This window comes from Apostichopus japonicus, chromosome 12, assembly GCF_037975245.1.
Source record: "Apostichopus japonicus isolate 1M-3 chromosome 12, ASM3797524v1, whole genome shotgun sequence".
Classification (NCBI taxonomy): domain Eukaryota; kingdom Metazoa; phylum Echinodermata; class Holothuroidea; order Aspidochirotida; family Stichopodidae; genus Apostichopus; species Apostichopus japonicus.
In genome coordinates this window covers 24016483-24043263 of record NC_092572.1, presented here as the reverse complement: position 1 = coordinate 24043263, position 26781 = coordinate 24016483, and the positions used below count along the sequence as shown (strand labels likewise).

The following is a 26781-nucleotide window of genomic DNA, read 5'->3' as shown; positions in this document are numbered from 1 at the left end:
AGCTGTACGGAGGAACTGCACAATCGACTTCATCTGATATTCAGGCGGCGGTGGTGAGATTTCTGAAGGATGCATCTGATTGTGAGGGAGGGCGAAAATCTCGGACTACACCACAAACAGTTGACGAGTGAATTTCTTTAGTGCTGTTGCAATATTTAATGCTGGAACTCATTTTCTCGCTTTGTAATTTACAGGCGTAATAAAATGATAGCAACTAATTTCACTGTGTTAGTCATTATTTCTTCACATGTAACCGCATGTGTAATTCAGTAAAATCTGCAGGTAGACCAATAGCTCTGTTCTAGTAGTACACCCCAAACAAGCTGGCACTCTTGCTGGCATTCCCTTGACAATGTGCTGGGACAAAACCAGATATTTGACAGACAGTTTTCTGCCGGAACACAGATATTTGGTTAGCAATTCATGTGAAGATCTCTGCCTAGCGGGTTGCTGGCGGAATACCAGATTTGGGCTAGCAGGTCGCCAGAACACTGGATATTAGCTAGTGGATAGCCAGTGGCTCTCTCTGACAGAAATTCAGCGGTACTCCGGTGGTAAGCTTGTGTTTCTCCGGCGGTCTGCTGGTAGTACACCGGCGGTACACTGGCGTTTCTTCGGCGGTCTGCTGGTGGAACACTGACGGTACACCGGCGGTACGCTGGCGTTTCTTCGGCGGTACGCTGGCGTTTCTTTGGCGGTCTACTGGTGGAACACCGGCGGTACGCTGGAGTTTCTTCGGCGATCTGCCGGTGGAACACTGGCGGTACACCGGCGGTACGCTGGCGTTTCTTTAGCGGTCTGCTTGTGAAACACTGGCGGTACACCGGCGGTACGCTGGCGTCTCTCCGGCGGTCTTCTGGCGTAGACGCCGGCAGACCGCCGGATTAAAGCCGGCCAAATCTCTGGCGTTCCGCCGGCTTTCCCCGCCGGTGGACCGCCAGTGGTGCAGCTGGCGGGCCGCCGGTGGACCGCTAGCATGATGTTATCTGGGAAATAATATGTATTCACAGTAACATTCAAGGGGTATTCAGGTGGCTGAAGTTGATTCCTTAGAGAAAATGCTGAAAATCTGTGTCAAAACCTTAAAAATATGTCTAATGGCAAAGACGGAAAATCTTTAAATTTGGTGGTATTTTGTGAAATGCATCTGGCAACAACTGAATGATGTCATCGCAATTCAGCTTAAAATTTCTTTTTGTTTTAATTCATAATATTCAACTCCCATATTCACGGAGGAAGACAATATTTCTACAAAACGTTGCCTTCCAATTAAATTCTAAATACATAGAACCTTAATAGCTAGCCAACAGTCCAAATGTACCAGGTTTCACAAATACATCAAATAAAATATCAAAATAGAAAAGTAGACTTGCAAACATTTGCTGTTTCGACACCACAGACCACCTACTATAATGATCCATTGCATGGACGAATGGAGGATTTTACTAGTCAAAATAGGTTCATCCAATCAACCAATATCTTGAGTCAAGACATTGAGATGTGGTTTTCCACTGACAGTGTAGAGCATGTTTCGTTTCCTCATAACAGTCACATACCCATTTAATGTCCAAGCCTCATCACTAGGAGCAATAATCTTGTATTTTTTTTTCAATGCACATACCACATTCGTTATAGTTTACATATTATGACATATGTTAACTGTTATTGCCATAAGCAATCATGCAGTAGATGCATGATAATATCTCCAATATATATTCATTTAAATATGTCGTTTATAGTAAAAGAGAACACATTTCCCTTTTAATGATGGGTGTCTGATTCATGTAATATCCAGCTTACAAATGTCAGGAATTACCAGCAGCTTTCTAGCCCTGATATATCACAGTAAATGTTTTTCCTTATAGCAAATATAGTTCTAATATTTAAATACCAAAATATCACTGTTTTTTTTTAGTGACTATGCAGGGCCGTAATGAACCTACATAGGACTAATAAGCCGCTTCACAGGAGTCCACATATCATCATGGAGTGTTTTGTGGCTGGCCACGTGGCTGGCCAAAGTGGAAAATCCAAAACTCCTCTAGGATAACTTTATATTGACAAGAAAGTGACAAAAAGGTAAGTTATATTTCGTTTCTGTTGTGGATGTGAGTATGTGTGCATGTTGTGTTTGTGCATGGGGCAGGCATTGACTTTCATATCAAACTTAGTATGCATTGTATACATGCCTAGAGTTTTTTTTTATCTCTAACTATACTTTCCATGAAACTGTATGTGCACTCCCAGGGTGCTTGGTTACATATGAGATAAAGTGATGCAAGGATAATACATCACATCTCTGTAATATTTAAGATTGAAACATATCATTAACAGTTATGTATTTCTGTTTGTATCTACACAGAGGAATTATGTTCCTACATGTGGGCCTGATGTACCTACACAGGGGCCTGATGTTCCTACACAGGAGCATGGTGTTCCTACAAAGGGGTATTATCTACCTGCACAGGAGCCTGATGTACCTACACAGGAGGTGGTAACTACACAAAAGCCTGCGCTTACACATCTCTACCTACATACACATCAACATGGATTGTTTAGTGGAAAACTTAGTTGGTTCGAAAAGGTACAGTCTGCAGACAAATCTACCACCACACATTGGCAAATATGTGGAATCATTTTAACGGTTATGGAATTCCTTTTTTGTCATTTATACAATTGTTATTCTCTTTGGTTCAATAGGTAATGCTACAGAAGAAGGTAGTTCTGTGAATTTGTTGAGCTGGTATTGGAAGAGGGATCTGTTATATTTAATAATATCACTTAATTAAGATGACTTCCAGCGTAAATCTTACAAAGCTAGCCAGGGATCCAGCAAGTTACCATGTTTGCTTTCCCTTCGAGACAGCTCCACAATCAATGCATATATCAAGATCGTCACCAATTAATCCATTGGTAAGTGTTCAATTCCAGTTTGTTTACAGTGAGTATACAGTTCATGTTATATTTCATGGTAATAAAGATGATATTTCACATCTCTGTAATATTTAAGACAGAAACATATCATTAACATTTATTAATGTCTACACAGAAGCATGATGTTCCTGCACATGGGCCTGATGTACCTACACTGGAGTATGATGTACCTACACAGGAGCATGATGTACCTACACAGAAGCCTGATGTACCTACCACAGAGCTTGATGTATCTACAAAAGAGCCTGATGTACCTACACAGGAGGAGGATGAACTTACAGAGGAGACGGTAACTACACAAACGCCTGCTCCTACACGATGAATCTCTACCTACACAGCAACGTTGATTTTAGTGGAAAGGTTTAGGGAAAACAAACTTCAAGTGACATGAGGATGATTTTTCTCGATGTGCATCAAGACGATACGGATTAAGGAATAGTTGGGGGAACGTTGTAGTATCATTATTGGCCCTCACATTGGTATGCCGCTGGTCTGTGAAGACAGCTGAAACACCAAAAAATGTAAAACAGCTGAAGTTCAATCATTTCCAAGAATTAAAAATATTGTAGACCTTCAGATGAGCCTAATTTTATGTTTGAATTAATACGAGAACAGCAGTATGTGGATGTCCTATTAGACACCAGGGCAGGTGCTTATATGTAAATTAGGGTAACAGATTGGTGCATGTGCTAAGGAAGGGTTAAAATGTTACTTTCTTGTTGCATTAAAGCATCTGGTTAGTTGCCAGGTTTTCATGAATGTATCAATGTTGCACGTCTTAATACACTAAGCAAATCATATCAATCAAACTGAAACATTCTTTAAGGACATTCCCAATTAAATTGATCTATTGCTGAGGTACTATATCTCATATATATTACCAAAATATGTCGGATGTCTTGGAATTCAAAAACAGGCAGTGGCATTACCAGACTTTTATCTGTGGGTGGGGGGGGGGCAAAGATTTCGAGTGGGAGGCAAGTTTCACACTGAACCAGCTTGGTCAGTTTAGGTACTTTTGCAATATGGCCCGTTCCCAAACACTTGTAATCATGGTAATGGTACTGTTGAGAATGTTTCTATACCCAAATTGAACGGTTTAATCGTTGACGGGATATTCCAACTATAAATGTGAATTTGATATATTGTAGAGAAAGTCAAGCGTGTAGTCAGGATTTCACTTTAGGTGGCGGATCCAGTTTATTGACCTGTCTACAAGAACACTTTGCCCTTTCTGCATGGGGTCCTGGGGCCCGGCAAAGGGCCCCTGGAAGAATACAATATTTCGGAATTGAGAGGCTTCAGAGCTTTCAATTTTATCAAATCGGCCGAGATTTTAGCCATGAAAAATGATATTAAAATGTTCAATATACTGCATATGATTAGCCTCAGACTAATCCGTTGGGTAGAAATTAATCAAGTAGCCAATAACTCAAAATAGAAGCTGATTCTAGGGTAGCCTGGTTATTCAATTCCGTGGCACTGGCAGTAGCCGGTAATACAAAAGACACAATATGATGGTGTCATAATGTGATACCAGTTTGGAATTTACAGCCTTCAGCAGGGCTGTCAGTTTTTCTGTAACACAACCAGTCAAATTTAGAGAATTTTCTGGTCAAGTTGAGTAAATAAAGACCAAAAACATTTCTGTTCGATGTCTACTATTAGTAGCCTACAATTTTGTAGTTTGCATTCCTCTGCAATAGGGCAACTCTATGAAGACTGCCTATGCTCTATGTAGATAGCCTTTCAAAAGAGTGGGGGACAAAAGGCTTAGATATACACTTATGTCTATGAAATTCTATTTTCAATCATAAATGGGAATGAGATATTCCAATTTCCACACATCTTAAACTCTCTGTGAAATCTCTCTACATTGTTCTCCAAATTCTCCTCGCTTATGGTTCCCCTTTTCTCAGTTTGCTCTGAGATATGCTTCAGACAGTGCAGTTTTAGCAATCTCATTGTCTATGATTTACTATAATTATGATTTAAATGATTCTGTATATGATTCATTCATTCAACCACTACAAACTGTCTGTCCAGCAACATACTCCATCTGTCTCATTACAATAATCGGCTAGGATCTGTAAAGTCGTTGCAAACAATATTTTGGTAAGGTCTATTCTAACGACTAATCAGTCTGTGCGAGTTCCCATGAGTGATGTTGAAAGTACGTAATATATCATGCTGCAGCTGCCAAGTAACAGTATCTCATTAATTTCTGACGGTCGATATAACGATGTTATTAAGTAATAAACACGCATGATATAACAAGCATGGTTGCAGGTTATCTCGTTGGGTAGCATGTGTGGTGAGAGAAGGGGCATGGTGGCAGAAAGCAAAATAATAGGATACACTGAGACACAATTGGCTGGTTTTAATTTGAGGCTTCCCGTCAATTATGGATTAATGTCAACCACGAACTGGTTTAACTGAGCCTGTAAATGCATTTTGTAATTTTCGTCCAATTTATTTTGCCCACCAATATCATTTGGGGGGCAAGCAAAGGGGAAGGGAGGGGGCAAAGACATTTCAGTGGGGGGTCCTCCTTTGATGCCATGCAGGAGAGGCTTATTTGTCTAGCATAGTATACAAATTAAGAATATCTAGATATATTAGTTGTTATGAAATTGTTACGTTTCTGCAATATTCAATGCAAAAACCTTTTTTCAGGTAATTTTTTTTTTTACAGCTCTTGATAAGCTGACCATGTGCTGAAGAGGTGTAAGTTGTTGCCATCTACACCCCCATTTTATGTGTTTTTTTCTTTTCTTTTGCAACATATCTTGTGATTGAACATTTCTTTATATGATAATGCAATTCACTAATGAAGGATTAGGAGAGAAAAGATAATAAATCAACTCTTTATTCCAAAGGAGGAGACGCCTACCAATTTGTTTCTCTAAATATTTCCTTCCAAGTACCAAAAAGAAACAGAACTGTCAAAATACATATGAACCTGAGAAGAGGGGGAAATAGCCACAGTATTAGCTGGGAGATAGTAAAACAATCGAACACGCAAAACATGAATCGGGCCAGTGCAGCCTCTGCGTAGTATAAAAAGCTGGCAATCTTACGTACCAAGAACATTATAAACAAACAAAAAACAGAGCTCGTCTCAAAGTGTCGCCATGTCAACAAATCGCCCGAACGTGCTAGGAAGAAACATGTTAAGGTCACATACAGGAATGTTTATGTCCAGTCGTCTGATGATCGCCGCACACTGCAGGCGCAAAACTCGAGTAACAACATGCAGTAAGTTACCGTGTAGGTAGACTATATTATGTACTTGCTCTACTTCTTTGTATTGAGCAGTTTTGCAACAGGAAGTGTATTATATTTAATGCCAACTTTAATAGTTACCCCTGTCAACATAATGGTACTAACCTAAAAAGCGTCAGGTACGTGGACTATTGTACAGGTGTTAACAATTTCTACATCAACACGACCTTGTTTTTAACATTTAAAGACATATTAAATAGACAATATTATCAACATTTACTTATTTAATAGTACCAAGTACAATTTAACGCGTCTTTGATAATTTATTCTACCTGTTGAATGTTTTTCTAACATTGAACAAACAGCGCAGACCCTACGACTCTAGTAATAGCAACCTTTCTAAGAAATGACGGTCTAGCCGTTGCTGGCCAAATAACAAAGTCTTTGGCTTTGAGTACATCTTTCCTGTTTGCTGCCGTGTTGGATGAATGTAAACGTAATAGTAATTACCGACTTTGCGATCCGCATTATGGTCATTGCAGACTGTGCAATCTGCAAAAGTGTCTCCATAGGTTTCCCTCTCGAGGAACCATAAAAGTAATAAAAAGCAAATAGTAGAACAGATTTTAGATACGATAGCAACTAGGTTTTTAGTTAGTTTTTGTTTTGGGGGGGTGTTGGGGGTTTGCTTTGTATGTTGATGGAAGTACATTTTGTACGAAAATTTGGTCGATTGAGACAATTCAGACCTTCAAAGAACTAACGAAAACTTATGGTCCTCATAGCTAATAATTTACATGGTCATGATAAGGAAATTTGAAATAATAAGGAGTGTTCATATTTCCGACTCTCCATGGTAGTGTTTACATGGTGAATCATTTTCAAAAACCAAGAGACCACATTACTTCGAAGACTCATTTTTTTAACTCGATGTGGAACTGTGTGGTGCGTACTATCTTGTTCCGGTGTTAAAAAATCCAGAGGTAAGCAAGAGTTCGCCCTGGTAGTTACGGGAGCTAGGGCGAGGGTGGGCAATGGCGTTAACATTTAAAGTATATCGCTACTCTTTTTGATAGTCATCTTATCGTTCAGGACTATCGACTTTAATATTAGAGGGCGGTAGAGCCATTTATCGGAGGGAAGTTCGTCCATCTCTTTTGTTAAAGTCTGGTCGGCCATTAGTGACAATCGTTTGCTACGAAGTAATCATTCGTAACTGCGAATTTACTTACCATATCTCGGGTCTGAAGCTTCCGGTGACATAGATTCATTGAAAAGATGGCCTTCTACGTCTCAGTATGTTTATGATGGTACAACACTCGCATCGTTGCACGTAATTCAATCAAAGGTTTCATCTGTAAAGAACGAAGAGTGTTTTGTCTCTATGATACTTTTCTTGTTTCCTATTATTCTGCAGTTGGCACACATTCACTTACTGTAGACTTTTTTGGAATTGTTGTCTCTATAACTCCCATTTCTACCAAAAGTTCACACGAACAACGTATCCCCTAATCCTAACATTTGTAGTCATGCAGGCAGATGTGTGTGTGTCTATCTTCGTGTGAGCGCAAGAAGCCTATTCTTTTGGAAGGAGGTCAATGTCATTTGGGATCAGTAGGGGTCAAATTGTGAAAACCTTGTAAACACAATATCTCAAGAAGGGAAGCTTGGACCAATCTCATATCTAGTATGTAGTTGTAACACGTGATGTACAAGAGCCTATTTTTGCACCGGCGTTAACCACTGAGCTAGCACTCCGTGTGCAGTGAAGTGTAAGAACACACTGCAGTGTAAGAACTACTGGTTTTATGCTGTCCCCGGAAGAGGGGGGGGGGGAGGAGGTTTCTTAAAATTAAGATAAGGATAAAATATTAGCTTAGTTCAGTTTAGTCAAGGTTTCTATGAAAAAATGATCTCAAGGCCATTAAATTATGTTGCATTCTTAAAATAAACATATAAAGCATCAACAAAAATTCCCATTGCCTTTAGTTTAAGCAAATCATTCCATTCGTCCACTTACCTCGAAGGAAAATATCCTTATGAACATTATGATCTACTACAAACATTCTGCAACTTAAGACGATTAAACTATATTGTTCCAAATAGATGAAAAAGATGCTTCGAGTTAATTTATCAAAACCATGACCGATTTTGTAATCCAGAAACCTGACTCCTATGTAGGGGTGGGGTGGGGGGGGGGGGTCTGGTGGTGTTCCACTTGTATACAACAATACAACTTTAGACGTCAAATGATGCATTCTAATAAATATTTAAGCTATAACTTAGGGCTGTGTAAGTAGCTCTAAACGCACGTTTGTGCTAATAAATATTAATAAATGCGAAATCCCTCACACCCCCCCCCCCCCCCTACTGATTTAGAAAGTGACTTGTATCTGGAAGGTCGGATGGGAATGAATGGGTTTTATAAAAGGGATTATTGGAGACAACTTACACGTAGGGTGGGTGTCCTGGGGGTCTTCCCTCAGAAAATGGTTAAACTTTGAAGATTGCATTCTGAGCGGTATTTAGAGTATAAACTATAGCTTTCTATAAGTAGTTCTGAACGCAAGGTTCTGCCAATGAATACTTTGAGGATGAACAACTAATTGAGGGCTCTGTAGACTGTAAGTATAATTCTAAACGTACGATTGCGGTGATATTTAATAGTAAGTGCAAATTTTCCCCGACTGATTAAGATGTGAATCTGAACCTTTATAGATGGCCAGAGGCAATCAAGCATTTTATAAAAGAAGGGAGTGTTGCACTGGTGTCATTGGCTGGCTTCTTTGTTGGGGAGGGGGTGGGGGATGGGTGGGAATAGTAGTCCTTCCGTTAGAAAATAAAAAGAGACGTTAAAATGATGTATTCTGGCATATTTAGAGTATAAATTAGATTTATATAAATAGCCCTGAACGTAAAATTTTGCCACCATTAGCAATGGTCCAATTCTTCCCTGACTGAGTACAAAACATTCCCCGACTGAAGTTTCCCCGTCTATCGTTAGTGGGTGGAACTTATCCCCTCCCTCTTGCACACGCCACTATTGTATAGTCTTCCACGGCCGTACGGAGTTTGTGTCAGTTTTATTCGTATTTTAAAATATTGCATCTCCCTTAAAGGGTTCCGTACATTTTAATTTCGGTGTATTTACTTTGTTATTCGTCGCGTTATTGAATATGTAAATACCAGCAACTGACACGTCAGTCTCACGTGATCATACGACTCCGCTGAATTCACCACTTATAATCATATTTATTACATTCCATGTCTTGCGTATACATCGGCGAGTCCGACATTTCTGAACAAACATCCTATGTGGGCTACGTGCAATAACTAACAGGATTACTTTACTGCACACAGGAGAGCAATATTTCTATTTCAATTCATGTGAAGTTAAGTATTTTTGTGCTTGTGAAGTATCTTTCAGTCCAGCGGCATTCAGTCTTGGTAAATCAAAGGTTTCGGTTTACTACATCCAACAACGCACCGCGATACTGTCCATACAGTGGTAAGTAGGCTACCATCTGGTTATCACTCACAGTTAAACCATGTTCCCATGTATTCGTTTCGATATCACCCTGTATTCCTCAATGCTGAACCCTTTACCTTTACCCCACCCCGCCACATTTATGTAGTTATTCTTAAGAAGTATTCTGAGAAAGGATCATGAAACTACCCCCCCCCCCCAACTCTGCATAGAAATATAATATATTTGAACAATTCATCTTCCCTGCAATTCAAAACTGGGGCAGCTTGCGGATACTTGGAAGTGCCAACAATGTTATATCTCAGCATCGCTTAATTTAATAATAATAATGACAATAGTGGGGGAAACAACTTTTCGCTATGTCTCTCTTTTTTTTTACTACAAACGTATAGCATTTCCGAACACGAACAAGTCAAGTAACCATTAAACAATGTACCCTACTGTTGGCTTATATGCAAACTGTGAATATACAATACGCCCAGACTTCAAACAAAGCTACACGGATATCAATCACATACGTGTATGCACGGTATAGGCTAGATGTATGTCTCGTTGCCTCCAACGGAAGGTTAGTGTTATAACCTTGTTAGACCTAACGAGAATATCAAATATCATCTACAAAGATAAAGTTCCGGTACAATATCATATGTGTCGTAAGTTATGCATAGGCCTACTGGTTGCTACGGATATATGTATATTTTTGATCGTGGTTACATCTATACTATCATCGTGTGTTACTGTTTTGTATGTAAGGTTAACGAATACCTGCCTTTCGACGCCACTTTTTGGTCGGCATTGTCAGTGGCACTAAACTTGGAGTTCGAACAAACCTTTACGACATATCTCTATAGGGAATGAGGGGGACGAACGATACCGATGAGAGTTTAGCCGGATTTGTTAGTTTCCTTTGTCTGTTCGTTCGTGCTCATTGTGTCCTGTTTCGATATAATTTAGCACACAAGAATTATCTACGCCCACATTGCATAGTTCACGAGCATATTCAATGTACTGTAGTATATAACTATCCACAATATATATACACTGAATAACGCAACGGTTAAACGCCCCAAAAATATTGATTTTTGAACAATATTATTGCGGAACATCGGGGAATCCCCGAGACAAATTACTAACGACTTCATCAGGGGCTACAGCTTTGCACAGCTCCAGCTCAGTGCATTTAATGATATTAAATTATGTGAAACCATTGTGTTAAGCCGCGCCCCGTTTTGAAACTGTGCTACGGTGTCTCACTGTGACCTGAGTTTTGTAAAATACTTTGATGCACATTTTTCAACAATTTTTGAGATAATATATGACCCTAAATGGACTACATATTTATTGTCAAGTCTATTAAATACACCATGTATTGATTTCAGCTGCATTGATGCACATTTATGGTGTTTTTCGGGGTTAAAACCCAGCTCCACCTCAGGGCAGCTGAATATGGCAGTTTAGTTTGGAATCGTACAAAATGCGACATTTGACCAAATTTAACCTTTTTTAACAATATTAAGATAAAGTTTGACACTAAATGGACTACATATTTATTGTCAAGTCTATTAATTACATCATGTATTTATTTCAGCTGCATTGATGCATATTTAGGGTGTATTTCGGGGTTAAAACCCAGCTCCACCACAGGGCAGCTCAATACGTCATTTTAGTGTGGAAATATAAAAAATGCGACATTTGACCAACTTTAAGCTTTTTTAACAATTAATTGAGATAATGTATGACCCGAAATGAACTACTACATATTTATTGTCAGGTCTATTATATACACTATGTATCGATTTCAGCTGCATTGATGCACATTTAGGGTGTTTTTCGGGGTTAAAACCCAGCTCCACCTCAGGGCAGCTCAATACGGCATTTAGTGTGGAATTATAAGAAAAATGCGACATTTGACCAAATTTTACCTTTTTAACAATTATTGAGATAATGTATGACCCTAAATAGATTACATATTTATTGTCAAGTCTATTAAATATATCATGTATTTATTTCAGCTGCATTGATGCACATTTACGGTGTTTTTGGAGGTTAAATCCCAGCTCCACCTCAGGGCAGCTCAGTATATCGCGATTACTTCGATCAAATTTAAAATTGTTTTCACCCTTAATTGCATAATCATTTAAGACAGTAAGAACAATAAGAATTTAGTCAAAATACAAGAACAGCATGTAAAATGTCCCTTTTTTTACCTTCTTAAAATTCTTAAAACTGACATCGGACCAGTACTAATTAAAAGTGGTAGCCTCCATCACTCTCAACTATCTATAACTAACTATGATGTATATTAACTAGCGCTTGAGTGTGGCTGCTGCAACGTGTTTATTACGCGTAATTTTGTTCATTTTCACGGAGCACATTGTACAGTTTTGATTACATTGCTGCACTGTTGTTTCGTGCAGTTTAGTGCTCCATTCGGTGGAATGTCTTCCAGTTTTCATTCCGGAAAAAGGGTAATTTGTGTACCTTTTTTGATTATCTGGTTTGAATATATATGCTACACAAGCCTAGCCATGGAAGTACAGTGTAATACAGTGAATCAATATAGTGTTTGCAGGAACATCTTCCCACACACTGGGATTATACGCTACAGTGCTTCTCAATTGTATCACTACCGGTCAATTTGTAAGCCGCGCGTACGTCCACCGCAGGCAGTGATTGACATATTACGGGATTATGGGATTTACAGATCCAGGGGTTGTCGCGGTCAAGGGGCTAGGAATCGCAGAACTGTTAAATGGCGATCTTTGTGGGACCACAACAACGGTGTCCATCGTGAACTTCTCCGATATTTCCCGACAGAAACCAGGTATGATAACAACGATCACTGTAGTTTCGGCCTAATTAATGCTCGCTCCCTACGAAACAAGTGTGAACAGTTCTTACACTTTGTGGTGACTGAAAACTTGGATTTCTGTATCGTTGTTGAATCGTGGATCAAGGATAGTGACACAATTGAGATCGCCAGTTTAAAAGCCGATGGCTACAACTTTGTCAATGTTGAACGTAAAGATCGCATCGGTGGCGGTATAGGAATTTTCTACAAAAACAATATTTCGGTCGAAGTAATTGATTCCGGGGAACGCTCATCTTTCGAATTTGCTCTTTTCAAAATCAGAATTGGTACGTTTGTGAATGATGTAGCCGCTATATAAAGACCACCATATTCGGCAAATCATCCGATTACAATAAATACATTTCTTACGGAGTTTTCTGATTACACCAGTGACTTATTCCTTACATCGAACAGATGCATGCTCTTGGGCGATTTTAACATTCGCGTCAATCGTGTTCTTGAACCAGGCTCAGAGGCATTTATCAACTTGCTCAATGCATTATCGCTGAATCAATTGGTTTCTGGTCCAACTCATATATCTGGGAATACTCTGGACCTGATACTAGTCCGGGAAAACAGTGACTTTTCTGTCACAAATATTAGGACGGATTTTTCTCTTTCCGATCACCGATTCATATTGGCGACTCTATCTACATCTCGCCCAGTACTGGTGCGGAAACAAATTCAGTTCCGCAAGTTGAATTCGATTGATCGGGAGAGATTTAGATCGGATCTTAGTTACGAAATGGATGGGATGATGGCACTTGATTCTCTTGATGATCTGGTAACCGCCTATAAGATCCGTACCGAGAGAGTATTGAACGATCATGCCCCTGTCATCTCTAAAGTAATAACTGTTCGCCAAAGTGTTCCGTGGTTTGATAATGAGGCGTCAAGGCTGAAAACTAAAACACGGAATGCAGAGCGGCGATGGTTGAAACATCCAACCTCTGAGAATCATGATTCGTTTCGTTCATTCCGTAACGAATACAAAAACCATGTCGAAGCATTGAAAAGCACCTTCATTCGGAGGAAGATTGAATCATGTGGCAACGACACCCGTCAACTGTTTGCTACCGTCGCCAACATTACTGGCAGTACAAAGACCAATCCTCTACCGGAGGGTGTGTCAGACGATCAGCTGGCTGGTGACTTTGCCACGTATTTTTATAACAAGGTCGATGTCATCCGGAATGAGCTCGAGCACCATCCTATCTTCATCCCACCCGAGATGAGCGTACCACCTTTTGCTTCATTTTCTACCATTGATGTATCGACGGCTACAGCACTCATTCGTAATGCAAAGCCTACGACTTGCCAGCTTGATCCCTTGCCATCGTCTCTTGTCAAAGAACATTATGACATATTTGCTCCTATATTTTGCAAAATAATTAATACATCGCTCTCCACTGGTAATTTTCACCCTGACTGGAAACAAGCTATTGTCAAACCACTATTGAAGAAAACTAACCTCGATCATATAAAGAAGAACTATCGCCAGGTTAGTAATCTGTCCTTCCTTTCAAAGATAGTGGAGAAGGCCTCTCTGATTAGTTTTACTGAACACATCGAGAATCACGGTCTCCTTCCTCCGTATCAAAGTGCATACAGGGCCAACCATAGTACGGAAACACTCTTACTGAAATTATATAATGATATCATGTGCAATATGGAGCGCCAGTTATTAACTCCATTTGCCGCAATGGACTTGAGTGCCGCGTTTGACACAGTCAACCACCAGCTGTTATTGGACATTCTCAAGAAGTGCTTCGGAGTTCACGGGGTAGCTAGAAAATGGGTATCGTCGTATTTATCTGAGAGACAATTCGCTGTTTGTATAAACAAATCACTTTCTACGCCGATGAAGGTCAATTTCTCTGTACCACAGGGTAGTATAAATGGACCAGTATATTTCACCTGCTATACTAGCACAATGAACACATGTATCAGTGATGAACAATTCCTCATTGGCTACGCCGATGACCACAGTATCTACTCTAGTTTTAAACCCGGAGATGTTTCTTCAGAATTTGAGTCAATCAGGGGTCTTTCATCAACTCTAGAAAATGTGAAACTCTGGATGCAATTTAACCGTCTTAAGATGAATGATGAAAAATCGGAGTTAATCGTTTTCGGAAGCAATCACCAACTACCAAAGTGCAATACAGACGTTTTATCCATTGGGGACACTCCTGTCCGTCGTACCCATAGTGTGAAGCTACTAGGTGTTTACTTGGATGAAACCCTCAATCTCAAACATCATATTTCCATGAAAGCTCGTGCATCAGCCCTCGCCATGTTTAATCTGAAGAAGATCCGGAAATATTTGGACAAGTCGACATGTCTCAAAATTGCAAATGCCACGATTTTCTCTCATATGGACTATTGCAATGGTCTTTTTATCAACCTCCCGGCCTCCACACTTCATCCCCTACAAAGGATCCAAAATTACACGGCTAAAATTATTCTCGGCAGATCAAAATATGATAGTGCCTCCGCAGCATTGAAGGAGCTGCACATCCTCCCCGTTAATGTCCGCGCTGAGTACAAGATCCTCCTCCTCGTTTATAAGTGTATACATAATTCAGCACCAGCTTATCTGTCCGAGTTGCTGGAAATTAAGACACCTGGTCGTTCAACACGCTCGTCAAAGGGCATTCTTCTCAAGGTTCCTTTCACACGCCGCAAATGTTTCGCAGGCCGCTCTTTCAGCGTCACTGGCCCTAGACTTTGGAACGCTCTCCCCGTCGACACAAGAAATTCGAAGACCATCAGAACTTTTAAAGCTGCTTTAAAGACTCATTTATTTAAGAAATCGTTTTTATAATTGTTTTGTTGTTCAGCGCCATTGAGTGTTTTTACAGTAATGTGCGCTTTACCAAGTGTTTCCACCTTAACCTTAACCTTATCTATATGGGGGCTTTGTCTTTATACGATTAGAATTAGCAAATTACCTTAAAAATAGAATATAATAGCTCGACAGAACAAGAATGAATTATGAACCACAATCATCCTTTTAATTTCGAGTCACAACATATTACAAACTGATTAACTTACAGAATCGTGCTTGTGGAAAGGGTACTTAGAACATAACTCATTAACCATGCAATGTGTTAAATCAACAATAGAATACTATCACTGATAACAATGATAATATAGTGAAATTGCTACACCACAGTATATCCCCTTTTTAACTCCAGTAGAACATGCAGTTGTCAGAACTCTGAATGAATATGAATTTAACCTCGATTAAATCTTCTTCTTTTTTTTGCTATATTTATTGATAACTCTGGAAGTATCCATCAACTTGCGAACAAGCAATATTTTCCCCTCCATTTATTGATAACTCTGGATTCAAATTAACAATCAACATCATAATTTCATACTAGATGCTTCAAATAAACAACACAATCAATAAAAGGAAATTAATGGAAGAGGGAATCGCATGTCCCGAAGGCTTGTTTAAGCTGCATGAAGTTAACTTTACTATTATTAATATTACAATATCGATGTTATGTGCATGTACTTTTGTACACTTATTGTAAATTTAAGTTGATAGAGAAAATCATCTACTACAGGAACACACTTGTTCAATTTACATTGGGAAATGAAATGCTTCATATGCAAAATAAGAATATTGTATTGGTGAGATGACATCAACACGAAAACCAAAACCAGTAGGATATCCGTCTTTGTGAAAAAGGATTGCTGATTAACATATATTTAGCCTCAACTACTAAAATAAAAGAGGATGGCACACTACACTCCCAGAACAGATGTTCTATATACTTGCAACCTGAATAACACAAAAAGTACGGTTTGGAGAGTCTGATTTTCCCATGGTACTATGTGAAGAATCTTATTGGTCCCAATTATTCTATTTAAAGTCTGAACTGAACATATTTGAGTTTTGCATCGGAGACTGTTGCCCAGTGTAAACTGTAAAATTTATTCTAATCTTCAGTCGTCGAGTTGTCCAAAAAGGAAACTGGCATATTTAATTTACTGTAAGCATCGTGAAAGGTAAAAGGTCTCCCGTTCTCTTTGAGAAGGTCACTCACAAACTTGGCATTTAGTTTCATTTAAAAAAATACATAGAACACAAATTTATCATTGATACGAATGTAAGGAAACAAAGATTGATTACCGTTATGCTCAGTTGGATTATAAAAAGAAATTTTACACCAGGTCTAACAACCTGACTAACGAATTTAGTTTGAAAGCTTATAGCGCTTTTGTTGCAGTTACAGTGAAACAAACTGCTTGTTAAACTTGTATAGTTCCGAAGGAATTTTCCATGGACCATGTAAATCGTAGAACCTGAAAAGATGATATGTACACATTAATTTAAAACTTGTGATAGTGTTGTTCAGTGTAAATGTTCATCATAACATATTGGTAATATATATAACTTGCTCATATATGACAAAATCAATCATTGTGTTCTTGTCATTCAACTTAAAATAAACATATAAAGCATCAACGAAAATTCCCATTGCCTTTAGTTAGAAAGAACCGACTCATTAAGCAAATCATTTCATTCGTCCACTCACCTCGAAGAAAATATTCTTATGAACATTATCATCTACGACAAACATTCTGCAACTTAAGACGATAAACTTTATTGTTCCAACTAGATGAAAAAGATGTTTCGAGTTAACTTATCAACACCATGACCGATTTTGTAATCCAGAAACCTGACTCCTATGTAGGGGGGGGGGGTCTGGTGGTGTTCCACTTGTATACATCGATACAACCAACTTTAGACGTCAAATGATGCATTCTGATAAATATTTAAGCTATAAGTTAGGGCTGTGTAAGTAGCTCTAAACGCACGTTTGTGCTGATCGATATTAATTAATTCGAAATCCCTCACCACCACCCCCCCCCCTACTGATTTGGAAAGTGACTTGCATCTGGAAGGTCGGATGGGATTTAATGGGTTTCATAAAGGGGATTATTGGAGACAACTTACACGTAGGGTGGGTGTCCTGGGGGTCCTCCCCCAGAAAAGGTTAAACTTTGAAGATTGCATTCTGAGGGATATTACGAGTATAAACTATAGCTTTCTATAAGTGGTTCTGAACGCAAGGTTCTGCCAATGAATACTTTGAGATTGAACAACTAATTGAGGTCTATGTAAGTATTATTCTAAACGTATACGATTGCGGTGATATTTAATAGTAAATGCAAATTTTCCCCGACTGATTAAGATGTGAATCTGAACCTTTATAAATGGCCAGAGACAATCAAGCATTTTATAAAAGAAGGGAGTGTTACACTGGTGTCATTGAAGCTGGCTCCTATGTTGGGGGGGGGGGGGTGCGAGTAGGAGTCCTTCCGTTAGAAAATTAAAAGAGACGTTAAAATAATGTATTCTGAGGCATATTTAGAGTATAAATTAGATATATATAAATATATATATATATACATATATATATATATATATACATATCTATAACATAAATTATAAACAGTGTATATATATATATATATATATATATATATATATATATATGTATATATATGATATGATATTCTCCCCCCCCCCCCCAAACAGGTCGTAAGTGTGTGTAAATAGTCGCTCATGATTGGTCGGAAAAGTTACGTCATCACCATAGATAGCTTCACTTCGTGGTTACGAAAAGGTCTGCATCCATTCGTTGCAACGAAGATATACCCGTTCAACATTACCCTTTAGCTTTTCGTTTCTTTGGAATTGGTTTAGACATATTTATCACATTAGTTTCTTATGATTGTATGATCTACTATCGATGTTTGATCGAAGTTTTCTTTGAAGGCATTAATCGATACCATCGCACAGTGAAAGCCAAAGTCAAAGTACAGGGTGCATTAAGCATGTGCTGTAGGCCTATATGTATTATCACAGTTCACACAGTGCAGTGACGGGAATATATAATACTGCAGACTATTGCGTATATTCTTTCAAAACTCGTGAACTCGCGTCGTGAAGTTGATTTGAGCGTACCCATTCCACGAAACGAATTCCGATTTCAATAGAACGGCTCACGAATCTTGGATAACGTAAGCACGATCCCAATAGAATGTAGCGTATGTATCATAAGTAAGGACAACATGTGATACAAGCATTAAAAGTAAAGTAAGGGCGTTTGAAGGGAAACCCCGTAACTAGACTTAATTAAGTGCCAGTGTGTTATTCAGTGTATGTCTTCGAACATCCAAGCGATGGCCATTATTGGTGCTGACGTAACGAGCAATCTGTTGAAAACTGTGTAATTGCAAACCTGTTTGGAAAAAAATGGAAACCCCGCCAACCACATTTATGTAGTCATCCTTAAAAAGAATTTCGAGAAAGGATCTCGAAACTGAACTCCCCCCCCCCCCTTCAAAGCATAAAAATATAATATATTTCACCAATTCATCTTCCTTGCATGTATAAACTGGGGCAGCACACGGATACTTACAATTGTTGGGAAAAACAAATTTTCCCCTCATATCAGTCGCTTTTATTTTTGACTAGGAAAGTATAGTATTTCCGAACATGAACAGGTCAAGTAATTCTTTACAGTGTATCATATTGTTAGCTTATATGCAGGCGCGTATCCAGGGGGCGTTGGGGGCGCGCGCCCCCCGGGTAAGAAGAAAGGAGAGAAATAAAAAGAGAAGAAAAAGGGAAAAAAGAGGGGGGGGGGAAGAGGAGGAGGAGAGGAAGGAAGGGAAAAGAAAAAGAAGAAAGACTGGAGAGAAAAAGGAGAAAGGAGAGAGTAGAAGAAAAACGCCAAGACACCGGGAAGAGAAGAGGGACAGTGACATCATTACAGCGCTGAACCCTATTATATATAGAGAGTAGCCAGAGACGGGTCAATGATTTCGGAAGGGGCGTGTGCCTCACCCTACCCCTTACACCGACAACGAGTCCATTTTTGACGATTCCATTTTTCCTCTCTCACTAATGATCTATATATATACTATATATGGTCTATCACAACGCATGTGTGTGTATATACGCCTTAAACAATTGTAGAATTGTGCTATGAAACCAACTGTGGCTGGTCTCGAACTCGACCGTGTCGTCGGGGAACATGACGCATTTCGGGAAGGGGGCGACCGCCCCCCCCCCCTTCAGCATGTTTTTTTATGATGCAACTTACAAGACCTAGGAAGTGTGATTTCCAGCGATCTGGGAGGCACTTTGGCCAAAATTTGCTTGTACGCTTCGCGCCAACAAAAGGTCCTGGGTATAGTGCCATTTCCAGCGATCTGGGAGGCATTTTCGGCCAAAACTTTCTTGTACGCTTCGCGTCAACTCATGGTGGCGCAACGCTTAGATAATTTGCCTCCCTTGGCAAATTCCTCGCTACGTGCCTGCTCGAATTTGTAAAGCAAACAGTAGATATCACATCATATCATTGAGCATGAAAATGGCGTTCCAAGATGAACAGCCTCAAAACTGCCCGACTTGCCCGAAAAAAAATAACCAAAAGTTTTCGCGCGCACCGCGCGCGTTAGACATGTTAATGTCGATATCATATAAGCAAGCATCGGTTATTACAACGCATGCCATCGTGAACCGTACAGTCCGTGAAACTTGCGCAGCATACCGCTGGATGCTAATGTAAACAACGAAATGTCTTATGCAGATGGAGAAAAAAAGTATGGAGGTCCAATTATGTCATAACTCTCTTTTACATTAGTAATGGCGAATGAGGGGCCCAGCCCCCCCCCCCCCCCCGCCTCCTACGCCTATGTGTGTAGTGTTCGGTTTCGGAAATATCTGCTATTTTTTCATTTCCTTCAACAATAGCCGTTATAAGAAGTTTTAATATTATTTTAGTATTAAATTGTATCTGAATTTTCGAAAATTTCCTGACCAACATTCTTCATCACACTTCCCTCTACTCGTGCAATTTTGACCGCTCTGTTAGGGAATGAAGGAGGTTTTTCTATATTGGTTGTCCATAGATGAAATTTTGTGCAACATTATGCTTTGAAGTGAGTTTATTCACGAGAAATGTAAATTTTCAAATTCTGAACAAATAATGGGCTTAAAACCTTGAAAAGTGGGGCTGACGGGTATTGTGGGCCGCGACGTAGAATCACCTACAAAAGCAATGATCCACAGGACATGCGATGAGGTCGAACATGATGTGTGACTGGTGACAATCTACAAAAAGGTTATGGATGGAAAAAAAAAACTATTGGGAAATACTTGGTTCTCAGGCAAAAAGTGTACATCTGGTTGGTCATTTTCAAGCCCGAGAAGTGCCATTTCCGGTGATCTGAGGGGTATCAAAACCAGAAATTTTCTTGTACGCTGCGCGCCAACCGATGGTGGCGCTCCGCTTAGATAGTAATTCGCGCCCCCCGGGTAAGAAAATCCTGGATACGCCCCAGAAACGCAAACTGTCAATGTACAATACGCACAGACTTCAAACAAAGCTACACGGATATAACAATCACATACATGGATGCACGGTATAGGCTAGATGTATGTCTCATTGCCTCCCATGGAAGGTTAGTGTTATAACCTTGTTAGACCTAACGAGAATAACAAACCATGTACAAAGATAAAGTTCGGGTACAATATCATATGTGTCGTACGTTCTACATAGGCCTACTGGTTGCTACGGATATATCTATTTTTTTTTTATCTTGGTTACATCTATACTACCATCGTGTGTTACTGTTTTAATGAAAGGTTAGCGAATACCTGCCTTCGACGCCACTATACGGTCGACATTGTCTGTGGCACTAAACTTGGAGTTCGAACAAACCTTTATGAAATATGGGGACTGAGGGGGGACGAGCGATACCGCTGAGAGTTTAGCAGAATTTGTTAGTTAAATATTCCTTTGTTTGTCCGTGCGTATTGTTTCCTGTTTCGATTATTTTAGCACACAAGAATTAATCACGCCCACAGTTCTAAGTTCACGAGCACATTTCAATGTCATGTAGTCTATAACAACACACAACTTCCAGTGTGCACACTGAATAAAACTACGGTTTACCAAATCTCGTCGGTTGAACGTCATAAAAATTCCCCAAGATTGCGCAATACTTTTGCGCAACATCGGGGAATCCCTGAGACATATTACTAACGATTTGGTGATTGACGTGTACTAATGCGGTAGCCTAGAAACGACAGATGTTTCGTAAAATATATGATAGTAAATAATTGGACGATATGCTTCAACAGGTCAACTAAGTAATAGAAACATAATCTTACTTCATCCACTAATCTCTGTAAGTCTCTGTAATTTCGTCAAACACGTCCAATGTTTACCACCAATTAAAATGTCAATTTGATCATTTAAGAGAGGCGAATATTGTTGGGAGTCGTTTGCATTACATCTTCATCGTTATTGTTTTTGCTTTCATTTATAGACTTGTTTACTAACTTTGAAAAATTAAATTCATCATCTTTTCCAACAGATAAAGAATAAGCTTCGTCTCTTGTCCTCTCAAGTTTTCACCAATCTATAAAACATGGCCACCATTGTATCTCCTTGGTAAGTAACCATGCAGCCATATTCTGGGTAGTGTCATTGAAACGTGTATCCAACGGTTATGTCCATACTTGGATGTTAGAATGTGACAGATAGAATTTAAATAATCATCTTTAACTGGTAAACAGAGATACAAAATAAATCAACAACTGACCCGTATCTATGAGAGCAAACAAAATATTGTTCCCAATTTATAAATTGGGAGAGTTGGATATAACTTGTGAAAACATTTTTCACAACAGCAGTACTAATTTCAACTAAAAACCCTGTTCTCAAGTAGCCCCCCCCCCCCCCCGCCCTCCCTCCCTCACGCCCCTCAAAATTACAAGTAGATCCACGATATATGTTCTGAATGATTTCCACCGATTTTGGATCCTATGCCAGGAACCTATGGTGTGATAATTGCGTAATGTTGCATAACTCAGGAACTATATATATGTTAGATTCATGTCATATATGATAGTCTGATAGCCAATGAGCTGTAGATGTGCCCTATTGCCCTTTGAAGTAATGTCATAAGTCATACATATTTATGAGTGGGTAATGTAAAAATCTGAAAATTTTGACAGCTACACATGTTTTCTTTCATATTTGGCCTGTTTATATTGTTAGCATATACGTTAATGTTCACGTTATGAAACTGTTGAAATTAATTGATATGGATGGTAGGCAGGGGCTTAATGTAATTTTTTGGAAGCAAGAAAATCTCAGGAACTGTATATTAGATTATATGTCGTATATGATAGTCTGATAGTCAGTGGGCTGTGTATGTGCCCTATTGCTGTTAAAAGTAATGAAATGAAGTAGTGAGTGGTGCATAGGATACGTACATATGTTGAGGTGGCCATATTTGTGTCCATTCATATTTGCATGCTTGTATTGTCAGTTGCGTCTTGAGCGTATTTGCTTCCAGGTAATTTGATATAGCGCCACCACTTTCAGAACTTTTCCCGCCATGGATTTATTTGTAATCAGAGTAAGTGTGTATAGGGCGCGATTGGAACTATATGGCTTTAAACTGGCCCCGAATATTAGCCTGCCAAAGGTCGGGACTGTCAAAAGTTTGATCCTTTACTAGATTCGCTCAGTTGAAGTGAATACTTTAATGAGGGCACTTTCGTACGATTTTTCTTTTCATGAAAATTTGCGATAGTTCTGCGGAAGATTTGATATTTAATTGGAACTGGTCCATTTTGCTACCTACGATTCCATTTGGAAAGAATGGTTGATGGTCGATAGCTTTCTTGTCATCATACTCTTACTGTATAGTTCCCTCCGCCTGTTCCTTTTTTTAAAATTCGCATTAAAGTTTACTGCAATTTATCCGATAAAGAGATAAAGGAAATTTAACATTAATGTGAGCACAACCATGCAAGCATCGATCCATCATAATTATCACAATTGAGTTCAAATTCTCCATGTTTTTACGAGCCATCCCCCCCCCCCCCCAAAAAAAAATGTTTTCCTTAATATGAACATATGCTATCAAAATTATAAATCTCGATCACACGAGCATATGCTAGCTACCCAGCAAACACAAAAACGTTTTTAAAACGTAATTAAAACGTTTCGTCTTTTGTTTTGATAACGTTATTTGTGGTGTAATAAATATGTCACGAAAACGTTTTCAGGCTTTTATTTCAAACATTTTTTCGTTAAAACGTAATTTAACATTAATATTACATTAATATATCTCATAAAAACGTTATGCCAACGTTTATATAACACCACATTTAACGTTATAAAAACATATTTTAGAGGCTCTTTTAAAAATGTTATAACGTTTTGTGTTTGCTGGGTATACTACCATCTGCTAAAAAAAAAATAGAAATGTGCGAATTAAGTGCCGTTAAGCTTTTCAAACAATGCAGGCGTTTTGCCAAAGTAATTATCTGCTGATGAATGTCCTCTAAAACGAGGTTTTGTGAGGCTTTCTCTACATTACAATACAGGCTATGCATACTGTATAATTGCTACAATTACCTACAAGAAAACTTGCAAATGATGTTGTTTGAAGAATATGTAATAATTTGATCATTGGCGACAATTACTTACCGCAAAATTTCTATCACATATTTCAGAGAACACGAAACCTACAATAGTGTTATAATGTGGTGACATTAATTGTTCGATCGATCAGTATAGTATATATATATCATAGGCCCACATTTTTGCACAAATGTACTCCATTTGGCCCTCCTGCTTTTTATCGGAAAATAGCACATGCTTTAAGGCCTTCTCACCGCAGTCTATGACCATCAGCTATCACCAGAAACTCCAAAATAATATTTTTTTTTTCGATTAGACATTAAAATAAGTATATCATCCAAATGATGTATCATCCAAATGCCCATACATAGCTTTCAATATATATGCGTGCCTTAACCATAACCGAGAAATTTTCCCTTGATTTTAAAGGATTTAATTGAAGCCTATCTTCACCTTAATGTTTCTTCCACTTGTCAGCTTATTTTCTTTACAGTCCTTTTCAGTAGATCAGTATACTGCCCTCCACTGGTAAAGGAAACTGAACATAATTTAATGGCGTTATAGTGTTTCTACGTACGTAGCATTCGAGTACGATCCATTTTCCATCCGTTGTTACTTCGTGAACCTGAACTTTATTAGCCAAGATTCACGCTAGAACTACTTGTTACCATGGAGACGCAGGCTTGCGATTGACCTGTATTTGCACTTTTTGTTTTTCCATTGCAGTGTACGTAGCTTTACCATACCAAGATGTACAACAGATAGTGACTGCTGGTGTGTCGCTGATATGGCAGTACGCGGTAACAAGATGGCAGTGTGCGGATACAACTACAGGACAGATGATACACCATCATTCATAGACCTGTTTACGTTAAATGATTCTGATTCTTCGTCGCCATTAATGACTCAGTTGTGCACTAAACTATTCGATCGTTCAAGATGGCGGTATCGCTATGTTTCTATCTTGGATGATTCACATATAGTTACTGTGTACGGTGATCTCGTTCATGTTTATCATATTGAGGCAGACGACAGTGAACCATTACACACAGTCAACCTATTACACGATAGGGAAGCCAAGTGCATGACTGCCAGAGAGGGAGTGATATTTATTGGTTTGTCTTCTAACGAGGTGATTGTGTTTGATTTTAGTTTAAAGAAAATCAAGACAATCACCTTGAAAGGATTAGATAGATATCCTGCAGATATAACAGTTTATGGAGATAATCTGTTTATATCTACAGGCCAGCGGAGAGCTATTACTAGATACAACATGGAGGGAAAGATTGTACATGAGTATAAATCACCAGGCTACTCATCTGCATGGAGTATCACTGTTAGTGGTCTGGTTTATATTTTATGGGATTGCCTCCATGTTGTTGTTTACTCTCTCTCTGACAGTCAACAACTGACGTCATTTGATGTTGATGAATCTCATAGAATCAGGATTGTTGATGTAAACAGGTTGTTAACAGTATGCATGTACACTGGTGAAGTTAGAGAGTACAGTATGGTAAGTACAGCAGGATTATGATAAAAATAGGAATATAATTTAGGTCTAAATTAATCAGCTAGTCAATTAGAGTAGACAAATTTGATATAAGTGAATGTGAACATTTGTTTTCTTAACAATTCTATTGTTTTACAAATTTGGCAAAATTTAATGAAATTCTAATGCAAACAAAAAAATAAATAAAAAGAAATGGTTAACCTAAATTTCTCAAGTTTTGTGTAACAACTGTATAGAAGTGAGCAAGAAATTCTCTTAATATTTGAACAACTTAATGTGAACTATTCAGCAGTCTAGAATTAAGAGATTTGGTATAAGTGGATGCGAACTTTTGAGTAGAACACAACTGTTATTGACATCTTACAAAATTTGCAGGATTTAAGAAAATTTCAGGGCAAAATATTTACATTCAATTTAAAAAAATGAGATTGTAGACTATACACTGTGTGTATGTAGTAGAAATTAGGGCCAAACATAAATGGCTTCATATTTACTGCAAAAATCTGACTTCTGTAGCTGGTTTGTATCAACTCCTTTTAGATAAGTGCATGCGAAAAAATTATAGGTAACAACTATTAGTTCCATTTTACAAATTTTTACCTGATTTGAGCAAATTCTAGTGCACATTTTGTCTAAATCATATTTCAAAATTTGGTTGCAGAGTACACACACTGTGTGTATGCATTAGAGATCTTAGCTAAACAAAACTGACTCCATTGTCTTTTCAAAGAAATATGAACTTTTCAGTTGCTTTAGTATCAGTAAATTTGGTACAAGTGGATGCGAAACATTGTGTAGAGTACAACTATTACTGTCATTTTACAAATTTTGGCAGATATCAGAAAACTTCAGTGCAAACTTTTTACAGCCAGTTTCAAAAGCTATATCTACACTGTGTGCCAGCAAGGAGAAATGACTCCTTTGTGTTTTTAAGCAAATGTAAAAAGAAATTCCTGGCCATTATGACCCTGAACATTTAACAATAGGCCTACTTGTAGTATTAATGTACAAATTGTGCACCAGTGAATTCAATTTTGGCCAAAATGGCATGTCAAGTGAAGGCCTAAGTTTAAGGTGACCATATTTGCCTGACTGGAATCAGGGACATTTATTGCGTGACAGATATGGGGGAGGGGTTTAAGGGGTTGGAAAAATTTCAAGTGCCTAAGTGTCTAGATGTAAAATGGTGATACTTAGAAGCACGTTTTATATCAATTTTATTTTCAAAAATGTAGCTTTTTTTAGATTAATTTTAATTACTTTACGTAAGAGTGCTAGGCTAGATCGATTTAGCATA

General features: G+C 38.5%; 2 protein-coding genes across 11 annotated transcripts in view; both read left to right on the top strand.

Moving 5' to 3' along the window:
* The window catches only part of LOC139976952 (uncharacterized), a 44639-nt gene extending 38813 nt beyond the window's left edge, over positions 1–5826 (top strand). Inside the window, exons 17-20 of the mRNA XM_071985858.1 lie at positions 1916–2079; positions 2363–2584; positions 2701–2913; positions 3050–5826. Coding sequence (XP_071841959.1) covers positions 1916–1947 — 32 coding nt within the window. The 3' untranslated portion in view covers positions 1948–2079; positions 2363–2584; positions 2701–2913; positions 3050–5826. The remainder of the gene's footprint in view (positions 1–1915; positions 2080–2362; positions 2585–2700; positions 2914–3049) is intronic.
* The window catches only part of LOC139976951 (uncharacterized), a 90885-nt gene that overhangs the window by 39006 nt on the left and 25098 nt on the right, over positions 1–26781 (top strand). For 3 of the 10 annotated variants that reach the window (XR_011796335.1, XR_011796332.1, XR_011796334.1), the window contains exons 1-3: positions 9144–9667; positions 21912–21988; positions 24701–25487. Coding sequence is in view for 1 of the 10 variants with exons in the window: in XM_071985856.1 (XP_071841957.1) it covers positions 21966–21988; positions 24701–25487 (810 nt within the window). In the remaining 9 variants the exon portion in view is untranslated. Of the gene's footprint in view, positions 1–9134; positions 9668–21911; positions 21989–24700; positions 25488–26781 lie in introns of those variants that run through there. The other 7 variants (XR_011796340.1, XR_011796339.1, XR_011796333.1 and 4 more) reach the window with 6 other exon arrangements.